The sequence below is a fragment of the Ovis aries genome, chromosome 24, assembly GCF_016772045.2.
Source record: "Ovis aries strain OAR_USU_Benz2616 breed Rambouillet chromosome 24, ARS-UI_Ramb_v3.0, whole genome shotgun sequence".
NCBI classification, from domain to species: Eukaryota; Metazoa; Chordata; class Mammalia; order Artiodactyla; family Bovidae; genus Ovis; species Ovis aries.
The window spans coordinates 20,127,153-20,149,534 of NC_056077.1; the positions used below are offsets into that span (position 1 = coordinate 20,127,153).

At 38.0% G+C, this 22,382-nt stretch overlaps 1 protein-coding gene and 1 pseudogene across 1 annotated transcript in view; one reads left to right on the forward strand and one right to left on the reverse strand.

Annotated features, from left to right (window-relative positions):
* Nucleotides 1-22,382, forward strand: part of LOC101114079 (phospholipid-transporting ATPase ABCA3-like) — a 272,511-nt gene that overhangs the window by 204,389 nt on the left and 45,740 nt on the right. Inside the window, exons 25-27 of the mRNA XM_042240680.1 lie at nt 2,465-2,470; nt 2,910-3,035; nt 3,287-3,481. Of these exons, the coding sequence (XP_042096614.1) occupies nt 2,465-2,470; nt 2,910-3,035; nt 3,287-3,481 (327 nt within the window). The remainder of the gene's footprint in view (nt 1-2,464; nt 2,471-2,909; nt 3,036-3,286; nt 3,482-22,382) is intronic.
* On the reverse strand, nt 12,303-13,395 carry LOC114110623 (small ribosomal subunit protein uS2-like; annotated as a pseudogene).

Here is a 22,382-nt window from a genome sequence, read left to right on the forward strand (position 1 = left end):
GATGCCACAAAAAAAGAAAACTACAGGCCAATATCACTGATGAACATAGATGCAAAAATCCTCAACAAAATTCTAGCAATCAGAATCCAACAACACATTAAAAAGATCATACACCATGACCAAGTGGGCTTTATCCCAGGGATGCAAGTATTCTTCAATATCCGCAAATCAATCAATGTAATTCACCACATTAACAAGTTGAAAAATAAAAGCCATATGATTATTTCAATAGATGCAGAGAAGGCCTTTGACAAAATTCAACATCCATTTATGATAAAAACTCTCCAGAAAGCAGGAATAGAAGGAACATACCTCAACATAATAAAAGCTATATATGACAAACCCACAGCAAACATTATCCTCAATGGTGAAAAATTGAAAGCATTTCCCCTAAAGTCAGGAACAAGACAAGGGTACCCACTTTCACCACTACTATTCAACATAGTTCTGGAAGTTTTGGCCACAGCAATCAGAGCAGAAAAAGAAATAAAAGGAATCCAAACTGGAAAGAAGAAGTAAAACTTTCACTGTTTGCAGATGACATGATCCTCTACATAGAAAACCCTAAAGACTCCACCAGAAAATTACTAGAGCTAATCAATGAATATAATAAAGTTGCAGGATATAAAATCAACACACAGAAATCCCTTGCATTCCTATACACTAATAATGAGAAAGTAGAAAAAGAAATTAAGGAAACAATTCCATTCACCATTGCAATGAAAAGAATAAAATACTTAGGAATATATCTACCTAAAGAAAAGAAAGACCTATATATAGAAAATTATAAAACACTGATGAAAGAAATCAAAGAGGACACTAATAGATGGAGAAATATACCATGTTCATGGATTGGAAGAATCAATATAGTGAAAATGAGTATACTACCCAAAGCAATTTACAAATTCAATGCAATCCCTATCAAGCTACCAGCCATATTTTTCACAGAACTAGAACAAATAATTTCAAGATTTGTATGGAAATACAAAAACCTCGAATTGCCAAAGCAATCTTGAGAAAGAAGAATGGAACTGGAGGAATCAACTTGCCTGACTTCAGGCTCTACTACAAAGCCACAGTCATCAAGACAGTATGGTACTGGCACAAAGACAGAAATATAGATCAATGGAACAAAATAGAAAGCCCAGAGATAAATCCACACACATATGGACACCTTATCTTCCACAAAGGAGGCAAGAATATACAATGGAGTAAAGACAATCTCTTTAACAAGTGGTGCTGGGAAAACTGGTCAACCACTTGTAAAAGAATGAAACTAGATCACTTTCTAACACCGCACACAAGAATAAACTCAAAATGGATTAAAGATCTAAATGTAAGACCAGAAACTATAAAACTCCTAGAGGAGAACATAGGCAAAACACTCTCTGACATAAATCACAGCAGGATCCTCTATGATCCACCTCCCAGAATTCTGGAAATAAAAGCAAAAATGAACAAATGGGATCTAATTAAAATTAAAAGCTTCTGCACAACAAAGGAAAATATAAGCAAGGTGAAAAGACGGCCTTCGGTATGGGAGGAAATAATAGCAAATGAAGCAACTGACAAACAACTAATCTCAAAAATATACAAGCAACTTATGCAGCTCAATTCCAGAAAAATAAACGACCCAATCAAAAAATGGGCCAAAGAACTAAATAGACATTTCTCCAAAGAAGACATACAGATGGCTAACAAACACATGAAAAGATGCTCAACATCACTCATTATTAGAGAAATGCAAATCAAAACCACAATGAGGTACCACTTCACACCGGTCAGAATGTCTGTGATCCAAAAATCTGCAAGCAATAAACGCTGGAGAGGGTGTGGAGGAAAGGGAACCCTCCTACACTGTTGGTGGGAATGTAAACTAGTACAGCCACTATGGAGAACAGTGTAGAGATTCCTTAAAAAATTGCAAATAGAACTGCCTTATGACCCAGCAATGCCACTGCTGGGCATACACACCGAGGAAACCAGAATTGAAAGAGACACATGTACCCCAATGTTCATTGCAGCACTGTTTATAATAGCCAGGACATGGAAACAACCTAGATGTCCATCAGCAGATGAATGGATAAGAAAGCTGTGGTACATATACACAATGGAGTATTACTCAGCCATTAAAAAGAATACATTTGAATCAGTTCTGATAAGATGGATGAAACTGGAGCTGATTATACAGAATGAAGTAAGCCAGAAAGAAAAACACCAATACAGTATACTAACACATATATATGGAATTTAGAAAGATGGCAATGACGACCCTGTATGCAAGACAACAAAAAAGACACAGATGTGTATAACGGACTTTTTGACTCAGAGGGAGAGGGAGAGGGTGGGATGATTTGGGAGAATGGCATTGAAACATATATACTATCATGTAAGAATTGAATTGCCAGTCTATGTCCAATGCAGGATACAGCATGCTTGGGGCTGGTGCACAGTGATGACCCAGAGAGATGTTATGGGGAGGGAGGTGGGAGGGGGGGTTCACGTTTGGGAATGCGTGTACACCCGTGGTGGATTCAAGTCAATGTATGGCAAAACCAATACAGTATTGTAAAGTAAAATAAAGTAAAAATAAAAATTTAAAAAAAAAAAAAAGAGTTCAGGAAATCGGTGCTGTGCTTAGTCACTCAGCCGTGTACAACTCTTTGTGACCCTGTGGACTGTAGCTTGCCAGGTCCTTTGTCCATGGCAATTCTCCAGGCAAGAAGACTGGAGTGGGTTCCCATGCCCTCCTCAGGAAATTGGTAGAGAGGCTCATTAATAGAAATTACTCAAATATTTTGTCACATCTTTGAAATTACTCCCTCAGGTCAGCTTTCAAAAAGCCACCCAGTTTAAGCCAAAATGTCTGACGTGTATTCAAATCTGTGATCTTTGTCTTGAAAATATAGGCTACAGATTCCATCCAAGTAATCAAGGAATATGGGGATAAAGATGTAATAGATGAAAGAAAGAGAGTCCAGAAACTGTTACCTAGGTTGATGGCTGCCCCTTTGCTTTGCAACGAACTTACAAAGGTAAAGCCATTCAATGTCCAACCTTGCACTAAGATTTAGCCCACCTTCCCTGCCACGAATTTGTTGGTAGTATTACTAATTCATTGGAGTTCTATGGGATCTATGTACATTCTGGTAAAATAGAGGACTGAAAGGGGAAAGGCTCTTCTGAAACTGTCCATACATAACAGTCTACAGGGTCTGAGGTTATGGTTGTGGTTGACCCATTATCAGTGCTTCAGTACATTGTGGTTCTCTTTTAATTTTCTCAGATTTACTACAAGTGTCCAGTTGTAAAGGCTGTGAGAAATATCTCCCTTTTAGTCCCAAAGTATGAGTGCTTTGGATTACTTGGATTAAATGGAGCTGGAAAAACCACTATATTCAAAATGTTGACTGGAGAGGAGATCACAACCTCTGGAGTTGTGTTAATTGATGGCATTAACATCACTGAAAATATCAGAAAGGTATTTCTAGACCTAATCACTGAGTTTGAGCCCTAAGGTAACCAGAGAAATGGGTGGGGGCCATGGAAGAAAGCATTGAGATATATATATATATATTCTTTTCTCAAATGTAACAGACTACAGGGACAGTAATATTCATGATAACATCCCGAGTTTGGGAAAAGGTAAATACTCTTTCTGGCTGAAAAAAATCTGATTACCTGTAAATGGATCCAATGGAAAACAGGAAGAATGGTTATTTCACATAACCTGCTCTTACATAATTGTAGTTTGATATAAAACAATGATTTTTTAAAGGGATTATGAAAGATACTGAGAAAGTAAATTTGTCAAGGTTTGGGCTCTATTTGAATGTGGGTTATAAGAAAAGCGAGGAACCTAAGATATTGCCCAGGAACCTATCTTGAGCCAATGAATGAGTGAAAGTTCCATTTATCCAGATAGTAAAGACAAGAGATGAGTATATTTGGAGAAGAATATGTTGAATGTTAGATGTTTATGACACATTTAAGTGGGAAAATATCCAATAGACAGTTGGAATCTATAATAGTGAATTGATATGGAGATATAAATCTCTCAGACTTCACCAAAGTACAAGTGAAATTTAAACTGTGGAAGTAAGTGAGACAATGTATTTGGAGTATGTATAATAATGAGGAGAAAGATATGGGATGAATCCTGAGGATAGACAACATTTCTAAGACATGGAGGGAGAGAGAATAATTGGAGAGAAAGTTGAGGAAGAAGAGTGAGTTAGGAAGAAAATCTGGATAAATATTTTTTAATTGGGATATAGTCGCTTTACAATGTAGTGTTAGTTTCTGCTGTACAACAAAGTGAATCAGCTATATGTGTACATGTATTCCATCCCTCTTAGACCTCTCTCCAACCCATCTCACCCATCTAGGTCATCACAGAATACTGAGCTGAGCTCCCTGTGCTACGGAGCAGGTTCCCAATAGTTATTTATTTAACACATGATAGTGTATATATTTCAATCCTAATTTCCCAGTTCATTCCACTCTCCTCCCCCCACTCTGTGTCCACACAAATGTTATCTACATCTGCATCACTATTCCTGCCCAGCAAATAGGTTCATCTGTACCATTTTCTAGATTCCGCATATATATGAGTTCATATACAATATCTGTTCTCCTCTTTCTGACTTACTTCACTCTGTATGACAGAGCCTAGGTCCATTCACTTCCCTACAAATTATCCAATTTCAGTCCTTTTTATGACTGAGAATATTCCATTGTATAAAAGTACCACATGTTCTTTATCCATTCATAGGTCAATGAATATGTAGGCTGCTTCCATGTCCTGGTTACTGTAAATAGTGCTGCAGTGAACACTGAAGTGCATGTGTCTTTTTTAATTACAGTTTTCTCAGGGTATATGCCCAGTAGAGGGATTTCTAGATCATATGGTTCTATTTTTAGTTTTTTTTTAAGTAATCTCTATACTGTTCTCCATAGTGGGTATAACAGTTCACATCCCCATCACAGTACAAGAAGGTCCCTTTTTCTCCACATGCTCTCCAGCATTTGGACCAAGAGCATGTGCCTCTTGGTCATTTGTATGTCTTCTTCAGAGAATTGTCTATTTAGGTCTTTTGCCCATTTGTTGATTGGGCCTTTTGCTTTGATGCTGTTAAGTATCATGGGCTGTTTGTATATTTTAGAGATTAATCCCAGTTGCTTCATTTGCAAACATTTTTTCCATTCTGAAGGTGGTCTTTTCATCTCATTCATGGTTTTCTTGGTTGTGCAAAACCTTTTGTGCTGTGCTCAGTTGCTTCACTGATGTCTGACTCTTTGTGACCCCATGGACATTATCCCGCTAGGTTTCTCTGTCCATGGGATATACTGTCCAGCAAGAATACTGGAGTGGGTAGCCATGCCTTCATCCAGAGGATCTTCCCAACCCAGAGATCAAACCCACATCTCCTGTGTCTCCTGCATTGCAGGTAGATTCTTTACCACTAAACCAGCTGGGGAAGACTGTGTAAGACCTTTTAAATATAATTAAATCCATTTTTTTACTTTTGTTTTTATTTTTATTACTCTAGGAAGTGGGTCAAAAAAGATCTTGCTGTGATTTATGTCAAAGAGTGTTCTTCCTGTTTTCCTCTAAAGTTTTATAGTGTTTGGTCTTACATTTAGGTCTTTAATCCATTTTGAGTTTATTTTTGTGTATGGAGTTAGGGAGTGTTCTGATTTCATTCTTTTACATGTAGCTGTTCAGAGTTCCCAGCACTGGATAAAATTTTATCACAAAATCCACAAGAAGGAAAAATGTCATGAAGAAAATGAAACAGAGATATTAGGCAAGATAGGCCTTAACAGTGTCCACTGGACATCACTGAAATGGGAATGCAGTGGAATGACAAATAAACAACGAGGATAGGAGAATAATGAATGTGGACCAAACCTAGAAGAAAAGTAGATGTCAAAAAAAATGGAGAAAAGAATGACATCCAGAACTTAAGGAGTTGATAAGGACAGAATTATAATTGTTAGCAACCAGAACATATTTGTATAAATGGTGTGGGAGCAATTTTTAAAATGGTTTAAAAAGAAAAGTTTAAATATATAGTGATAGGTGTGTGTGTATTAGTTGCTCAGTCATGTCCAACTCTGTGTGACCCCATGGACTTTTGCCTGCCAGGCTCCTCTGTCCATGGAGGCAAGAATACTGGAGTGGGTTGCTATTCCCTTCTCCAGGAGATCTTACAGACCCAGAGATTGAACCTGGGTCTCCTGCACTGCAGGTAGATTCTTTACCGTCTGAGCCACTAGGGAAGCCCCATAGTAATAGGAGCTATCTGAGAAAGAAAGTATTCTTCCATATAAATTATAAATCAAAAAAATATATACAAAATGGTTTCAAGTAGCAAGTTATTTTCACTCCTACCCACCATTTGCCTCATTCCATCCCAAGTCTTACAAGAAGGTAACCATTTTTCTTATTCTACAGTTTTTTTTTAATATATACAATCAATTATAAAGATCTATTTTTCCATTTTATTGCACAAAATGTAGTATGCTGCATACAATGTTTTTGACATTGCCAAATTGTCTTCCATATGTGGATATATAAATTTTCACTAAATCAGCAATGTTTGAGAGTGGTTATTATCCTACACTGATCACAACAGAGCATATCATCTTTTGGGCTTTAGCTGGTCTGATCATGTTACCAAGCAATCGGGCTCATTACCTACTGTGCAGCCTATTACAAGAAAAGACTTTACTGCAAGGGAGCCAAGCAAAGGTGCAATCGCAAAAATGACAGAATGATCTTGGTTCCTTTCCAAGGCAAACAATTCAGCATCACAGTAATTCAAATCTACACCCCAACCACTGATGCCAAAGAAGCTGAAGTTGACCTATTCTATGAAGACCTACAAAACCTTCTATAACTAACAGCAAAAAAGATGTCCTTTTCATCATAGGGGATTGGAATGCCAAAGTAGGAAGCCAAGAAATACTGGAATAACAGGCAAGTTTGGCCTTGGAGTACAAAATGAAGCAAGGCAAAGGCTAACAGGGTTTGGTCAAGAGAACACACTTGTCATAACAAGCACCCAACAACACAGGAGACTCTACAAATGGACATCACCAGGTGGTCAATGCTAAAATCAGACCTATTATGTTCTTTGCTGCCAAAGATGGAGAACTATCTTTTACTTGTCAGTAAAATCAAAACTGGGAGCTGACTGGCTCAGATCATGTACTCTTTATTGCAAAATTCAGGCTTAACTTGAAGAAAGTAGGGATAACTTCTAGGCCATTCAGGTATGACCTAAATCAATCCCTTGTGATTACATAGTAGAGGTGATTAATAGATTCAAGAGATTAGACCTGATAGAAGGAGTACCTGAAGAACTATAATGGAGGTTCATAGCATTGTACAGGAGGCAGTGATGAAAACCATCCCCCCCAAAAAAGAAATGTAAGAAGGCAAAGTGGTTGTCTGAGGAGACTTTACAGATAGCTGAGGAGCAAAGAGAAGTGAAAGGCAAAGGACAAAGAGAAAGACATATTCAACTGAATGCTGAGTTCCAGAGAATAGCAAGGAGAGATAAGAAGGCCTTCCTAAATTAACAATGCAAAGAAATAGAGGAAAATCACAGAATGGGAAAGACTACAGATCTCTTCAAGAAAACTGGAGATATCAAGGAAACATCTCATGCAAGGATGGGCACGATAAAGGATAGAAACAGTAATGACCTAACACAAGAGGAAGAGATTAAGAAGAGGTAGCAAGAATGCACAGAAGAACTATACCAAAAAGATCTTAATGACTGGGATAACCATGATGGTGTGGTCACTCATTTAGAGCCAGACATCCTGCAGCATGAAGTCAAGTGGGCCTTAAAAAGCATTAGTACAAACAAAGTTGGTGGAGGTGATGAAATTTCACCTGAGCTATTTAAAATTCTAAAAGATGATGCTGTTAAAGTGCTGCACTCAGTACGTCAACAAATTTGTAAAACTCGGCAGTGGCCACAGGACTGGAAAAATTCAGTTTTCATCCCAATCTCAAAGAAGGGTAATGCCAAAAAAATGTTCAAACTACCATACAACTGTGCTCACTTCGCAAGCTAGTAAGGTTATGCTTAAAATCCTTCAAGCTAAGCTTTAGCAGTACGTGAACCTAGAACTTCCAGATGGACAACCGGGTTTCAAAGAGGCAGAGGAACAGAGATCAAATCGCCAACATTTGTTGAATCACGGAGAAAGCAAGGGAGTTCCAGAAAAACATCTTCTTCTACTTCATTGACTACACTAAAGCTTTTGACTGTGTGGGTCACAACAAACTTTGGAAAATTCTTCAAGAGATGGGACTACCAGATCACCTTACCTGTCTCTGAGAAACCTGTATGCAGATCAAGAAGCAACAAGTTCTGTTGAACTGTATGCAGTCCAAGAACAGGACATGGAACAATGAACTGGTTCAAAATTGGGAAAGGAATGCATCAAGGCTGTATATTGTCACCCTGCTTATTTAACTTATATGCAGAGTACATCATGTGAAATGCTGGGCTGGATGAAACACAAGCTGGAATCAAGACTGCTGGAGAAATATCAACAACCTCAGATATGCAGATGATACCACATTAATGGCAGAAAGTGAAGAGGAACTAGAGCCTTTTGGTGAAGGTGAAAGAGGACAGTGAAAAAGCTGCTAAAGACTCAACATTCAAAAAACTAAGACCACGACAACAAGTTCCATCATTTCATGGCAAATAGAAGTGGAAACAGTGACAGACTTTATTTTCTTGGGCTCCAAAATCACTGTAGAAAGTGACTGCTGTCATGAATTTTAAAGACACTTACTCCTTGGAAGGAAATCTATGACAATCCTAGACAGTGTATTAAAAGACAGAGACATCACTTTGCTAACAAAGGTCCATATAGTCAAAGCTATGGTTTTTCCAGTAGTCATGTAAGTATGTGAGAGTTTGGACCACAAAGAAGGCTGAGCACTGAAGAACTGATGCTTTCCAACTGTGGTGGTGGAGAAGTCCTTTGGACTACAAGGAAATCAAACCAATCAATCCTAAAGGAAATCAACTCTGAATATTCCTTGGAAGGACTGATGCTTAAGCTCCAATACTTTGGCCACTTGATGCGAAATGCCAGCTCTCACTGCAAAAGACCCTGATGCTTGGAAAGACTGAAGGCAAAAGAAGGAGGTGGCAGAATCGAGAAAAGGACTCTGATAAGGCCATAGTTCCTGCATCTGAGGCAGTCCATGTCCCTGCACACTTGGCACAGCCAGGGTCCCTGCAACCCAAGCAGCTGCACCACCTTCATGCTCAGTCATCACTGGGGCAGAGCTGCCACAGGCTAGAAAAAGCCCTAGTAGCACCATATCTCCAGTGACAATAGCTGCCAGTGCTCCTGCATAGCTGGCATTGCCAGGGTCCCCATGATCCAAGCAACTGCACCACTTCCAAGCATAATCTTCACTGGGACAGAGCTGCCAGAGGCTAGAAAAAATCCTGCATCTGTACACATGGGGTCACTTTGATCATATCCAACTCTGAGATCCTGTGGACTGTGGCCTTCCAGGCTTCTCTGTCCAGGGATTCTCCAGGCAGGAATACTGGAGTGGGTTGCCATGCCCTTCTAAAGCATGATATTTCCTGCTGCCCTAACCACTGGCTCCTCTGAATACCTAGTGATGCCTGGGCCACTGCCACCCAAGCATCTGTGCCACCTCCACACCTGGCCCACACTGTGGCAGACCCAAATCCTCCAGAGCAGCCTCAGGAACAAACCCCAGTGGACGATCCACAGGCAGAGGTGAAGATAAAACCACAAGTGAGACCCAGGGGCAGTGTGGCTAAGGAAGAGAACCCACAACCTCCCCACCAGCTGTACAAGCTGCAGATTGAATCCACATGATCAACTAGGCTGACTCTGTGTCTATGGAATATATAAAAGGACAATGAGAGTTCTCACAAAAGAAAACACACTAGTTCTAACAGCTGTGAAAATTGGAGACAAGAACAGGTAGGAGCAAGACCAGATTAGAGTCTGAGCTGCCCCCACAGCAGGTCCAGAGACCAGCCCAGTACCAGACAGCATCCTAGAGAGTCAAAGTGGACTGTGACTCCTAGCGAGGGAAAGGATGCTGACAGCAGAGACTCAAGAAAAACAGTTATTATTCTTATATTTTGACTTGTTCTGTGGTTGATTGTGGATACTTTTTTCTTTTTTTCCTTTCCCTTTTTCCCCCTGTTGCTGTAGTTGTCAATTTTATTAGTTCTATTAAATCTATTTAAGCTTTTGAAAATTTTTTTAATCACATGTATTTATTTCTGTTGTGTACGTCTGCCTCTATATTAGCCTTATAAGATTCTGTGGGGTTTTCTTTTTTTCTTTTTTCTCTTTTCTTTTAAATTTAAATTTTTTAATTTTTTTAATCTCCTATTTTTCCTACATTTATTTCTTTGTTTGCTTTTCCTACTGTTCTTTTCCCATTGCAGTTAACCTTTAATATACATAAATCTTCTTTATTTACCTCTTTTTAACTTTGCATTTCTATTCTTTCTTTTTCTCATTGTATTTTCATTGTTTTCATTGCTTTAGTCCCCAGTTGGCACCTTGCTTTAGTTTTGTTTTCCAGTTTGTGCTTTAATTAGTTTTGCTCTTAACTGATGGATATCATTTTAGATTTCCTTTGTTCACCAGGTCAATCTATTGCCCTTCTTTTTTTTTTCTTTTGGACTGTTTTGCTTTTGCTTATGGGTATATATGTATGTGTGTATATTCCATTATTTTAGCTATTGTTTGCTTGATTTTGCAATTGTCACTTGTCTAAAGTGTGACTTTTGTTTCTCACCTTTGGGTATTTATTTTAATCCCATTTAATGCCATAACAAACCACCTGTGGAATCTCCATTCCCAGCCAGAGATCAGGCCCTGAGCCTTTGGAGTGGGAGCACTGACTCCAAGACCCTAAACTACCTAAGAACTCCTAACACTAGAGCGTATCAAATAGTAAGAACTCCCACAAAGGCAACCACTTTTATACAAGACCCAGCATAGCCCAACTGCCAGTAGCACCTTGTGCAGGACACCTCATCCAAACAACAAACAAGACAAAAATACAAACCCAATCATCAGCAGGCAGGATTACCACCTCATTCAGTCCTGCCCATAAGAGGAAAAAGAAAAAAAAAAAACACACACACACTCACCTCCTCCCACCAGAGCACAAATGCAAATCACACCCTACATGAAGTTTACACAAACCACTAGACCAAACTTACAAGGACAGAAACCAAAAGGAAGAAAGAATTCAAACTCGAAACCTGGGAAAAGGAGACCTCAAACACGATAAGTTAAAAAAATATATTGAAAAGGCAGAGAAATACTGCACAATGAAGGAACAACCTAGAAGCATACAAGTCCAAGTAAATGAAGAAGAAATAGGCAAACTACCTGAAAAAGAATTCAGAATAATAATAGTCAAGATGATCCAAAACCTCGAAAATACAATGGAGAAAATGCAAGAATCAATTAACAAAGACATAGAAGAAATAAAGAATGAACATACAGAGACAAACAGCACAATTACTAAAATTAATAATACTTAGGAAGGAATCAATACCAGAGAACAATACAGAGGTTACTTAAAAAACTAAAAATAGAGCTACCATGTGATGCAATTTTTAAAGGGATATTTTTTTAGTTTTCCCTTTCTGATATTTCATTGTTAGTGCAAGTAAATAGAACCAATTTCTGTATGTTAATCTTATATCCTTCTACCTTGCTGAAATTGTTTATCAGTTCTAGTAGTTTTTCTATGGAGTCTTCAGGGTTTTCTATATATAGTATCCTGTCATCTGCATATCCTTCATGGCAAGTAGATAGGGAAACAGTGGAAACAGTGTCAGACTTTATTTTGGGGGGCTCCAAAATCACTGCAGATGGTGATTGCAGCCATGAAATTAAAAGATGCTTGCTCCTTGGAAGGAAAGTTATGACCAACCTAGATAGCATATTAAAAAGCAGATGCATTACTTTGTCAACAAAGGTCCATCTAGTCAAGGCTACGGTTTTTCCAATGGTCATGTATAGATGTGAGAGTTCGACTGTAAAGAAAGCTGAGCACGGAAGAATTGATGCTTTTGAACTGTGGTGTTGGAGAAGACTCTTGAGAGTTCCTTGGACTGCAAGGAGAACCAACCAGTCCATTCTAAAGGAGATCAGTCCTGGGTGTTCATTGGAGGGACTGATGGTGAAGCTGAAACTCCAATACTTTGGCCACCTGATGCAGAGAGCATCAACCTGGTTGGCAGATTTTTCTCTTTCTTCTTTCAAAATTTCTCTTTAATGTTTGACAATTTGATTATAATGTATCTTGGTCTGGATCTCTTTGGTTTATCTTTTTGGCTTTCTTTCACCTTCCTTGATTTAGTTTTCCTTCCTCCAGTTTTGGACATTCTCAGACTTTTTTTTTTCTTTCTTTCCTTTCTTTTTTTTGAAATTGTTTATTTCCCAACATCCTTATTCCATTTTCTATGAAAGAGTCTACGGGAGAATAGCTTTAGTGGTAGTTCCCACCCATTCCGTGACCTGAGCATTGGCAGTTGCAGACCGGTCTGTAATGCAGGCTGAGTGCTCCAGTTTTCAGTAGGAAGCTTCTGAGTAAGCATGGAGGGCACCTTCAGACTAGTCTGCAACCTAGGGCTGAGTAGCAATAAATTTGGAAGCTGAAGCAATCCATTCGTCTTGAAATTTCTCCATGCTTACATCCATTTCAGAAGTGGCCTGCTTTTGCTTTTCAGTCTCTTCAAAAATTTTGAAAAGTAGAGATCAGACATGATCTTCATGCCTTCAAGTTTTCATAGGAGCTGATACGTGCATGCACAGAACTTCCTGGGACAGCATCCATAGAGTGAACTCCCTAGTTACATATATGGTAATATCTGCAGAGTGGAAAGGAGAGTCTGTGTTACAAAGAGCAATAGTAAGTAGGCTAATATGAGATACCTCTGGAGGAGCTGGTGGTAAGCCCTGGGATTAGCAACCACCAGAAGTCATAGCTCCTTGCAGGCTGCCTGAATCTGGTTAGGGAATGTTCCAGGAGTGAAACAGCCAGGAATAGAAGTGGATGCAGTGGCAGCAACTTTACCACATCTTGCTGACCTGTATTCCTGGAGGATATGACTGTGATATCAGCCAGGTTTTCAAGGCAACAATGGCATGAGCTGCCAGCAGAAACTTCTCCCAGGTTCTCTTCAGATTTATGATGTAGATGTTATCACTTTTTCTTTGTAGATTAATTGTTCCATTTGAAAGTTACAGTTGATGCCACCTAAGTAAGTTCCTGCTCCAAGGAATTTGAAGTCATACACCTCTTTCTTGCTGGGCATCAAGGGCTCCAGACATGATGGAAGTTTTCCTTTAATTTATGACAAGAACCCAGAACAATGCACCCCTCTCTGGGTAGCAAAGAATGGCCAACCATTATTCTTCTGAGTGAACTTTCTGTCCCTTCCTTTCTCTCTTAGCTTTTTCAGACTCCCATAATACAGACATTGGTACACTTGATTGTAACCCATAAGTTCCTAAAACTACCTTCCCTCTTTTCTATTCTTTTTTAAACATTTTGCTCCTCTGGACTGAATGATTTCCCTTTCCTGTCTTTGAATTAACTGGTACTTTTTTCCACTCAATCTAGTCTGCTGTTTATTTTCTCTATTGAAATATTCAGTTCGTTTACTGTATTCTTCACCTCTATGAAGAGGTTTTTGCTTAGTTGTTGTTATTGTTGTTCAGCTGCTAAGTCATGTCTGACTCTTTGAGATGCCATGGACTGCAGCATGCCAGGCATCCTTGTTCTTTACTATCTCCTGGAGTTTGTTCAAACTCATGTCCATTGAGTTGGTGATGCCATCCAACATTCCCATCCTTTGTTTCCTCCTTCTCCTCCTGCCCTCAATTTTTCCCAGCGTCAGGGTCTTTTCCAGTGAATCATCTCTTCACATCAGGTGGCCAAAGTATTAGAGGTTCAGCTTCAGCATCAGTCCCTCCAATGAATATTTGGGATTGATTTTTTTATATATATTTTACAGTAGTTTTACATATTTTTTTCTCTTTGTTGAAATTCTCACTTTCTTCATACATTGCTCTCCTGACCTCTTCAGGCATCTTTATGACCACAATTTTGACTTCTCTGTCACATAAACTATTTATCTCCATCCCATTAGGGTCAGTTTTCTGATGTTTATCTTTTTCTTTTGTTTGTTCTTTTATTTCTCTCTTCATTTTCCTCAAATGTTCATATTGGTTTTTATACTTTAAATAAAACAGCCATCTCTCCTAGTCTTGACAGACTGGCCTCATGTAGGAGATGATCCTTGCCCATCAGCCCGATTAAAGATTCTTAAGTGCCTCTCAAATCTTTCTTTTTGTCCAAATTGCCATCTTTGTTCTCAGTGGCTCCTGGGAGATTATGGTATGCCAAGTTCCACTGGTGCCCTGAAGGAGAGGAAATGTGCACATGCACGAACTCCTAGAAAACTACTAAATTGCCTGCCCTGTCAGCTCCTAGATGAAACCTAATTGGAAGCCCAAACTTCAGGCAACAGCTGGGAAAGATGTGGCATTGTATATACTGTTTATGCTCCTAAAATTCTGCTAATTTCCTGCACAGTCACCTCCCAGGTGCAGACTAGATAGAAACATGATTCTCAAGCAGCAGCTTGAAAAATATGCAGTCTAACCCTTTCCAGGAAGAATCTGAAGTATTTTTACCTGCTCCTTCTACACTGAGCCTGGGGAACAAGTGTTTATAACCAGGGCAAGTGCTTACACACTAGTTTAAGAATGACTTCTTTGCTTCATATGGTCCTGGGGACACACAAATGCCAAGCTCCTTTCAGTCTCATGAGTGAGTGAGTGAGTGAGTGAAGTCACTCAGTCGTGTCCGACTCTTCGCGACCCCATGAACTGTAGCCCACCAGGCTCCTCCATCCATGGGATTTTCCCGGCAAGAATACTAGAGTGGGTTGCCATTTCCTTCTCCAGGAGATCTTCCCGACCCAGGGATTGAACCCAGGTCTCCCACATTGTAGGCAGACGCTTTACCGTCTGAGCCGATTTGGGAGCTGGACTTTCAATTGGAAGCCACAGAAGTTGGGACGTTAGGTGTGTGGTCTAAAATCTTCACTCCTCAGGAAGAAATTGGGATTTGGAATACATCCAAGTTGTAATCCAAGGATGGAGTTTATTTCATTAGTGTGTCTCAGCTTTTCCAACCTATTGTGTTGTGAGTATTTCCTGTCACTCAGAGTATAAGAATCTCTCAACTATGTAGCTGTTTATTCAGTGCATCTGTGAAGAAAGGGAAAGTCAGAATCCTATTTCTTTCTGACATCACTTTCTGTCACCATCTTTCTGACATCACTTCAACATTTTATATTTTTAAAAGTCATTTCCTTTCCTGTGATGTCTTTTCATATTCTTTACACATTTTAAATTATTGACTTTTTTCTTCATTTCTTTTGTTTCTTCATATGTTATTAATCTCTGTAATAGGAGTTCCAATATATTTTATGTGCCTCTTGACTTTGCTTACAATGTTTTTGTCCTGCAGAAACTTCTAAGTAGGTAAATATATATCAGTCTTCTCTTTTATGGCCACTTGAATATGTCACTGGTATAGTAAAACTCTTTAGCTAAAATCAGGGGAAACATACCTGTAGTCAAACAAATTTAGGTTTATTTACCTTGCTGCAGCAAAGGGAAATGCACAACAGAAGAACTGAAGGGCTCTAAGTAAGAAGGGAAAGGATTGTTACAGGATTTGAGCTTCTGCTGGAGATTAGAAAGAAATAGAGATTAGAAGCTGCAGGAACGAGGGGAAATCTGGTATTTTCAAACAGAGGTAGGAAGATTAAAGCAAAGTAACAGGTGTCATTGTCAAAATAAAAGCACCAGTTACATATGCTAGTCAGAAAGAAAGTTGTTCAATTATTTTTGTGATTGGAAACTATCCTTGTCTCTGTCTTATTTCAGACATAGTCATGGAGCTATAATTCTATCTTGTTCCACAACAGTTAAGGAGTTGCCTTGTCTAATTGTTATTTATGATCTATGAGAATTGTTTATGTTGTGCCTAGGATATTGTGTATCCAACAATGATTTCTTTTTAGATGAATCATGTAAATAAATTAGCCATTTATTTTCATTTTTGAGTGTTTTTAAGAACGAGTATTACATTTTATCAAATGCTTTTTCGGTATCCATGGAGAAGGTCTTACTATTTTCTTCTTATATCTGTTAATAGGATAAATTTTATATATATATATATATCTCTTCTAATATTAATTCATTATTGCATCATAGAATAAACTCTAGTTGCTCAAAAGGCATCAGGTTTCAGGAGGCTGCTGGATTTCTATGTATTTTTTTTTTAGGAGTTTGCATTAATATTCAGAAGTGAGATTAAAACTTTTATATCCAGCAAAAATATCCTCTAAAAGTGAAGGCATTTTTATTGGTAATATCCCCCAAATTGGAAACAATCCAAATGTCCCTTCATAGGTGAATGGATAAACAAATTGTGGTATAAGAATGCAATGGAATACTACCCAGCAGTACAATGGACTAACTATGGATGCATGCAACAATATGGATGAAGCTCAAAGCAACTATGCCAAGTGAAAAAAGTTGGATTAAAGATATATATGCTATATGATTCCTTTTTCATGAAATTCTTTTTAAAACTTTAATTCAGTGACAGAAAGTACATCAGTCATTATCTGAAGAGTAGGGGGGTAAGGAGAAGTGGGAGGCAGAGATTACAAAGGGATACACAAAAACTGTTGGGGGTGTTGGATACACTGACTATCTTGACTATGGTGATGGTTTCACAGTTTGTATGTTTATCAAAGTTATCACATTGTTCAGTTTAAATATGTGCAATGTATTTTACATCAATTATACATTAACAAAACTGTTAACAGAATATGGTGGTGAGTGGTAACAAAATATAACCTTTTTCAGAGAAAAAAATATATTATTTCTTACTACCAGCACACTCTTGCTAAAGGAAATACTAAAGCATTTACAGAATAGGAAATGGCAACTGACTTCAATATTCTTGCCTGAAATGTCCCATGGACAGAGGAGCCTGGTGGGCTATAGTCCATGAGGTCACCAGAGTCAGACACAACTGAACAATTGAGCATGAAACATTTACACTTCAAGAATACAAAAACTGATCCATGACAAAAGGCATTCAATTTAAAAAGAGGAATGAAAAGAAAATAAAAGTTATAAACATGAATAAATGTCAATGTACTTTTTAAAAATAATATTAATGAGAATTATAAAATAGAATTGATACATATGGCAATGCCCAGATACAAGTTCCAAATGTTGTAAATGAAGTTAAAATGTTGTTACTTGTACAGTCTAATTTGTACAGTCTAGAAGTAAACTAGATGTTCATTTTTTTCTTTTGATTTATTAATTTGACTATGTTATAACATATGACTTTATGTTATAATAATGTGACTACTTTATGCTATAATATTAAAACAAAACTTTACAATGGCTATTACTACAGTCAGAAGACTGTAACTACATGGTTTTCATCAGAAAAACGTAGTTTAAAATTTTACGTGTTTAAGAATAGTCTCAAAATTTATAAAACAAAAAAGAAGGAGAATTCAAGGAGAAACAGATACTTATATGATTATAGTAGCTAATTTTAACATACTTCTTTCTTACTATGATAGAACAAAGACATTAAAAATCATTAATGTAGACTATTTTAAAAGAAATATTAACAGGCTTAATCTAAAAACATATATAAACATTGTACCCAACAAAGGAAAAATAATGCTATTTTTTCATTCAAAGAATATTTATTTAGATGAACTGATTATATGTTAGATGAAAACAAGGCTCAGTAAATTTCAAAGATTTTAAAAGACATGTGAATGTATATTTATAAAAGATACCATTTGTACAACATCAGTTCAGTTCAGTTCAGTTCAGTTCAGTCCCTCAGTCGTGTCCGACTCTTCGCAACCCCATGAATAGCAGCATGCCATGCCTCCCTGTCCATCACCAACTCCCAGAGTTCACTCAAACTCATGTCCATCAAGCCAGCGATGCCATCCAACCATCTCATCCTCTGTTGTCCCCTTCTCCTCCTGCCCCCAATCCCTCCCAGCATCAAGGTCTTTTCCAATGAGTCAACTCTTCACATGAAGTGGCCAAAGTATTTGAGTTTCAGCTTTAGCATCAGTCCTTCCAATGAACACCCAGGGCTGATCTCCTTTAGAATGGACTGGTTGGATCTCCTTGCAGTCCAAGGGACTCTCAAGAGTCTTCTCCACACCACAGCTCAAAAGCATCAATTTTTCGGCGCTCAGCTTTCTTCACAGTCCAACTCTCACATCCATACATGACCACTGGAAAAACCATAGCCTTGACAACATAAGCCTTTATCAATACTAGGAAAAAAATAAAAGGAGAATCAGCCTTATTATAAAACAAGTTAGAATGCTAGCCTAAAAGCATCAAACATGACAAGAGGGGCACTAATGCTAAGAGGTAACATTTATAAGGGAAATGAAAAAGTTACAAATAGTTTTTGCACCAAATGACACAGAAACAACCTCCCTAAGGCAGAAAATATAGGAGATCTGAAAAGAAAAACAAGTAATATTGGATGGGTCAAAAGGTTCACTGGGCTAGTAAGATGGCTCTAGTAGTGCTTAGTTGTCTTTAACTTCATTCAAAATACTTTTATTAGATTGTACTGTGACAGCTATCATATCAGTGTGCATTTTATTTTTTATTTTTTAAAATTCATTTATTTTAATTGGAGGCTAATTTCTTTACAATATTGTGGTGGTTTTTGCCATACATCGACATGAATCAGCCATGGGTGTATATGTGTCCCTCCATCCTGACCCCCTCTCTCATCCCATCCCTCTGGGTTGTCCCAGAGCACCAGCTTTGGGTCCCCTGCCTCACGCATTGAATTTTCACTGGTCATCAATTTTACATATGGTAATATACATGTTTCAGTGCTATTCTCTCATATTGTCCCACCCTCGCCTTCTCCCACAGAGTCCAAAGGTCTGTTCTTAACATCTGTGTCTCTTTTGCTGTCTTGTTCAGCATCACCATCTTTCTAAATTCCATATATATGCATTAATACACTGTATTGGTGTTTCTCTTTCTGACTTACTTCACTCTGTATAATAGGCTCCAGTTTCATCCACTTTATTAGAACTGACTCAAATGTGTTCTTTTTTATAGCTGAGTAATATTCCATTATGTATATGTACCACAACTTCCTTATCCATTTGTCTGCCAATGGACATCTAGGTTGCTTCCATATCCTAGGTATTGGAAATGGTGCTGCAATGAACTTTGGGGTACATGTGACTCTTTCAATTCTAGTTTCCTAGGTGTGTATGCCCAGCAGTTGGATTGCTGGATCATATGGCACTTCTATCTCTGGTTTTTTAAGGAATCTCCACACTGTTCTGCATAGCAGCTGTGCTAGTTTGCATTTCCACCAACAGTGTAAGAGGGTTCCCTTTTCTCCACACCCTCTCCAGCATTTATTGTTTGTAGATTTTGTGATAGCAGCCATTCTGATTGGCCTGAGATGGTACCTCATTGTGGTTTTGATTTGCATTTCTCTGATAATGAGTGATGTTGAACATCTTTTCATGTGTTTGTTAGCCATCTGTATGTCTTCTTTGGAGAAATGTCTGTTTGAATTTTTTGGCCCATTTTTGGATTGAGTTGTTTATTTTTCTGGTATCGAGCTGCATGAGTTGTTTGTATTTTAGAGATGAATTCTTTGTCAGTTGCTTCATTTGCTATTATTTTCTCCCATTCTGAAGGCTGCCTTTCCACCTTGCTTATAGTTTCCTTCATTGTGTAAAAGCTTTTAAGTTTAATTAGGTCCCATTTGTTTATTTTTATTTCCATTACTCTGGCAGGTGGGTCATAAAGGATCTTGCTGTGATTTATGTCAGAGAGTGTTCTGCCTATGTTTTCCTCTAAGAGTTTTATAATTTCTGGTCTTACATGTAGATCTTTAATCCATTTTGAGTTTATTTTTGTGTATAGTGTTAGAAAGCATTCTAGTTTCATTCTTTTACAGGTGGTTGACCAGTTTTCTCAGCACCAGTTGTTAAAGAGATTGTCTTTCCTCCAATGTATATTTTTGCCTCTTTTGTAAAAGATAAGGTGTCCATAGGTAAATGGGCTTATCACTAGGCTTTCTATTTTTTTCCACTGATCTATATTTCTGTCTTTGTGTCAGTACCATACTGTGTTGATGACTATAGCTTTGTAGTATAGTCTGAAGTCAGGCAGGTTGATTCCTCCAGTTCCATTAGTCTTTCTTAAGATTGCTTTGGCTATTCGAGGATTTTGTGTTTCCATATGAATTTTGAAATTATTTGTTCTAGTTCTGTGAAAAATACCTTTGGTGGCTTGATAGGGATTGCATTGAATCTATTGATTGCTTTGGGTAGTATAGTCATTTTCACTATCTTGATTCTTCCAATCCAGGAACATGGTATATTTCTCCATCTACTTGTATCATCTTTGATTTCTCTCACCAGTGTTTTATACTTTTAGATAGATAGATAGATAGATAGATAGATCTTTTGTCTCTTTAGGTAAATTTATTCCTAAGAATTTTATTCTTTTCATTGCAATAGTGAATGGGATTTTTTTTCCTTAATTTCTCTTTCTGTTTTCTCATTGTTAGTGTATAGAATGCAAGGGATTTCTGTGTATTAATTTTACATCCTGAAAGTTTACCACATTCATTGATTGCTGCTGCTGCTACTTAGTCACTTCAGTCATGTCTGACTCTGTGTGACCCCATGGACTGCAGCCCTCCATGCTCCTCCATCCATGGGACTCTCCAGTCAAGAATACTGGAGTGGGTTGCCATTTCCTTCTCTATATTCATTGATTAGCTCTAGTAATTTTTTGGTGGTGTCTTTAGGATTTTCCATGTAGAGGATCATGTCATCTGCAAACAGTGAAAGTTTCACTTCTTTTCCAATCTGGATTCCTTTTATTTCTTTTCCTTCTCAGTGCATTTTAAAAAAATAAAAACTTTTCAAAATTGGTGAATTTTTGTATAGCTACTTTAATATTGAAGAAGGAAGAAAAAAGGAATATTTTTAGCATAATTTTCTTTGTTATTTCAAGAAAAGTAAAAACACTACTGAAATGCAAGAAAAGATTTGTGCAGTGTATGAAGTGCTATGATTGATCTAATGTGTCAGAACTTCTTGTTCAGTATGGCAGAGTGAAAGGAAGTGCACTCATCTTCCCCTGCCAGAGCACTAAAATCACAACTAGCTGTTGAACAACCATAGACAGGAGAATGCTTTGTTGTTGTTCAGCCACTCAGTCGTGTCTGACTTTTTGCCACCCCATGGACTGCAGTATACCAGACTTCCCTGTCCTTCACTATCTCCTGGAGTTTGCTAAAACTCACGTCCATTCAATTGGTGATGCCATCCAAACATCTCATCCTCTGTCACCACCTTCTCCTCCTTCCCTCAGTCTTTCCCAGTATCAGGGTCTTTTCCAATGAGTCAGTTCTTTGTATCACGTGGTCAAAGTATTTGAGCTTCACCTGAAGCATCAATCTCACCAATGAATATTCAGGTTGATTTCCTTTAGGATCGACTGGTTTGATGTCCTTGTTGTCCAAGGGACTCTCAGGAATCTTCTCCAACACCACAGTTCAAAAGCATCAGTCATTTGGCATTTAGCCTTCTTTATGGTCCAACTCTTACCATCATTACATGACTACTGGAAAAACCATAGCTTTCACTACATGGACCTTTGTCAGAAAAGTGATGTCTCTGCTTTTTAATATTCTAAGTTTGTCATAGTTTTTCTTCCAAAGAGCAAGCGTCTTTTAATTTCATGGCTGCAGTCATGCTTGCAGTGATTTGGAGCTCAAGAAAAAATAAAGTCTGTCACTGTTTGCACTTTTTCCCCATCTATTTGACTTGAAGTGATATGACCAGATGCCATGATCCTAGGTTTTTAATGCTGAGTTTCAAGCCAGCTTTTCCAAGCTCCTTTTTCACCTTCATCAAGAGGTCCTTTAGTGCCTCTTCACTTTTTGCCATTAGGGTGGTATCATCTGCATGTCTAAGATTATTCATATTTCTCCCAACAACCTTGATTCCAGCTTGTGATTCATCCAGCCTGGCATTTTGCATGATGTATTCTTCATAAAAGTTAAATAAGCACAGAGACAATATACAGCCTTGACATATTCTTTTCCCAGTTTTGAACCAGACTGCTATTCCATGTCCGCTTCACACTGTTGCCTCTTGACCTGCATGCAGGTTTTT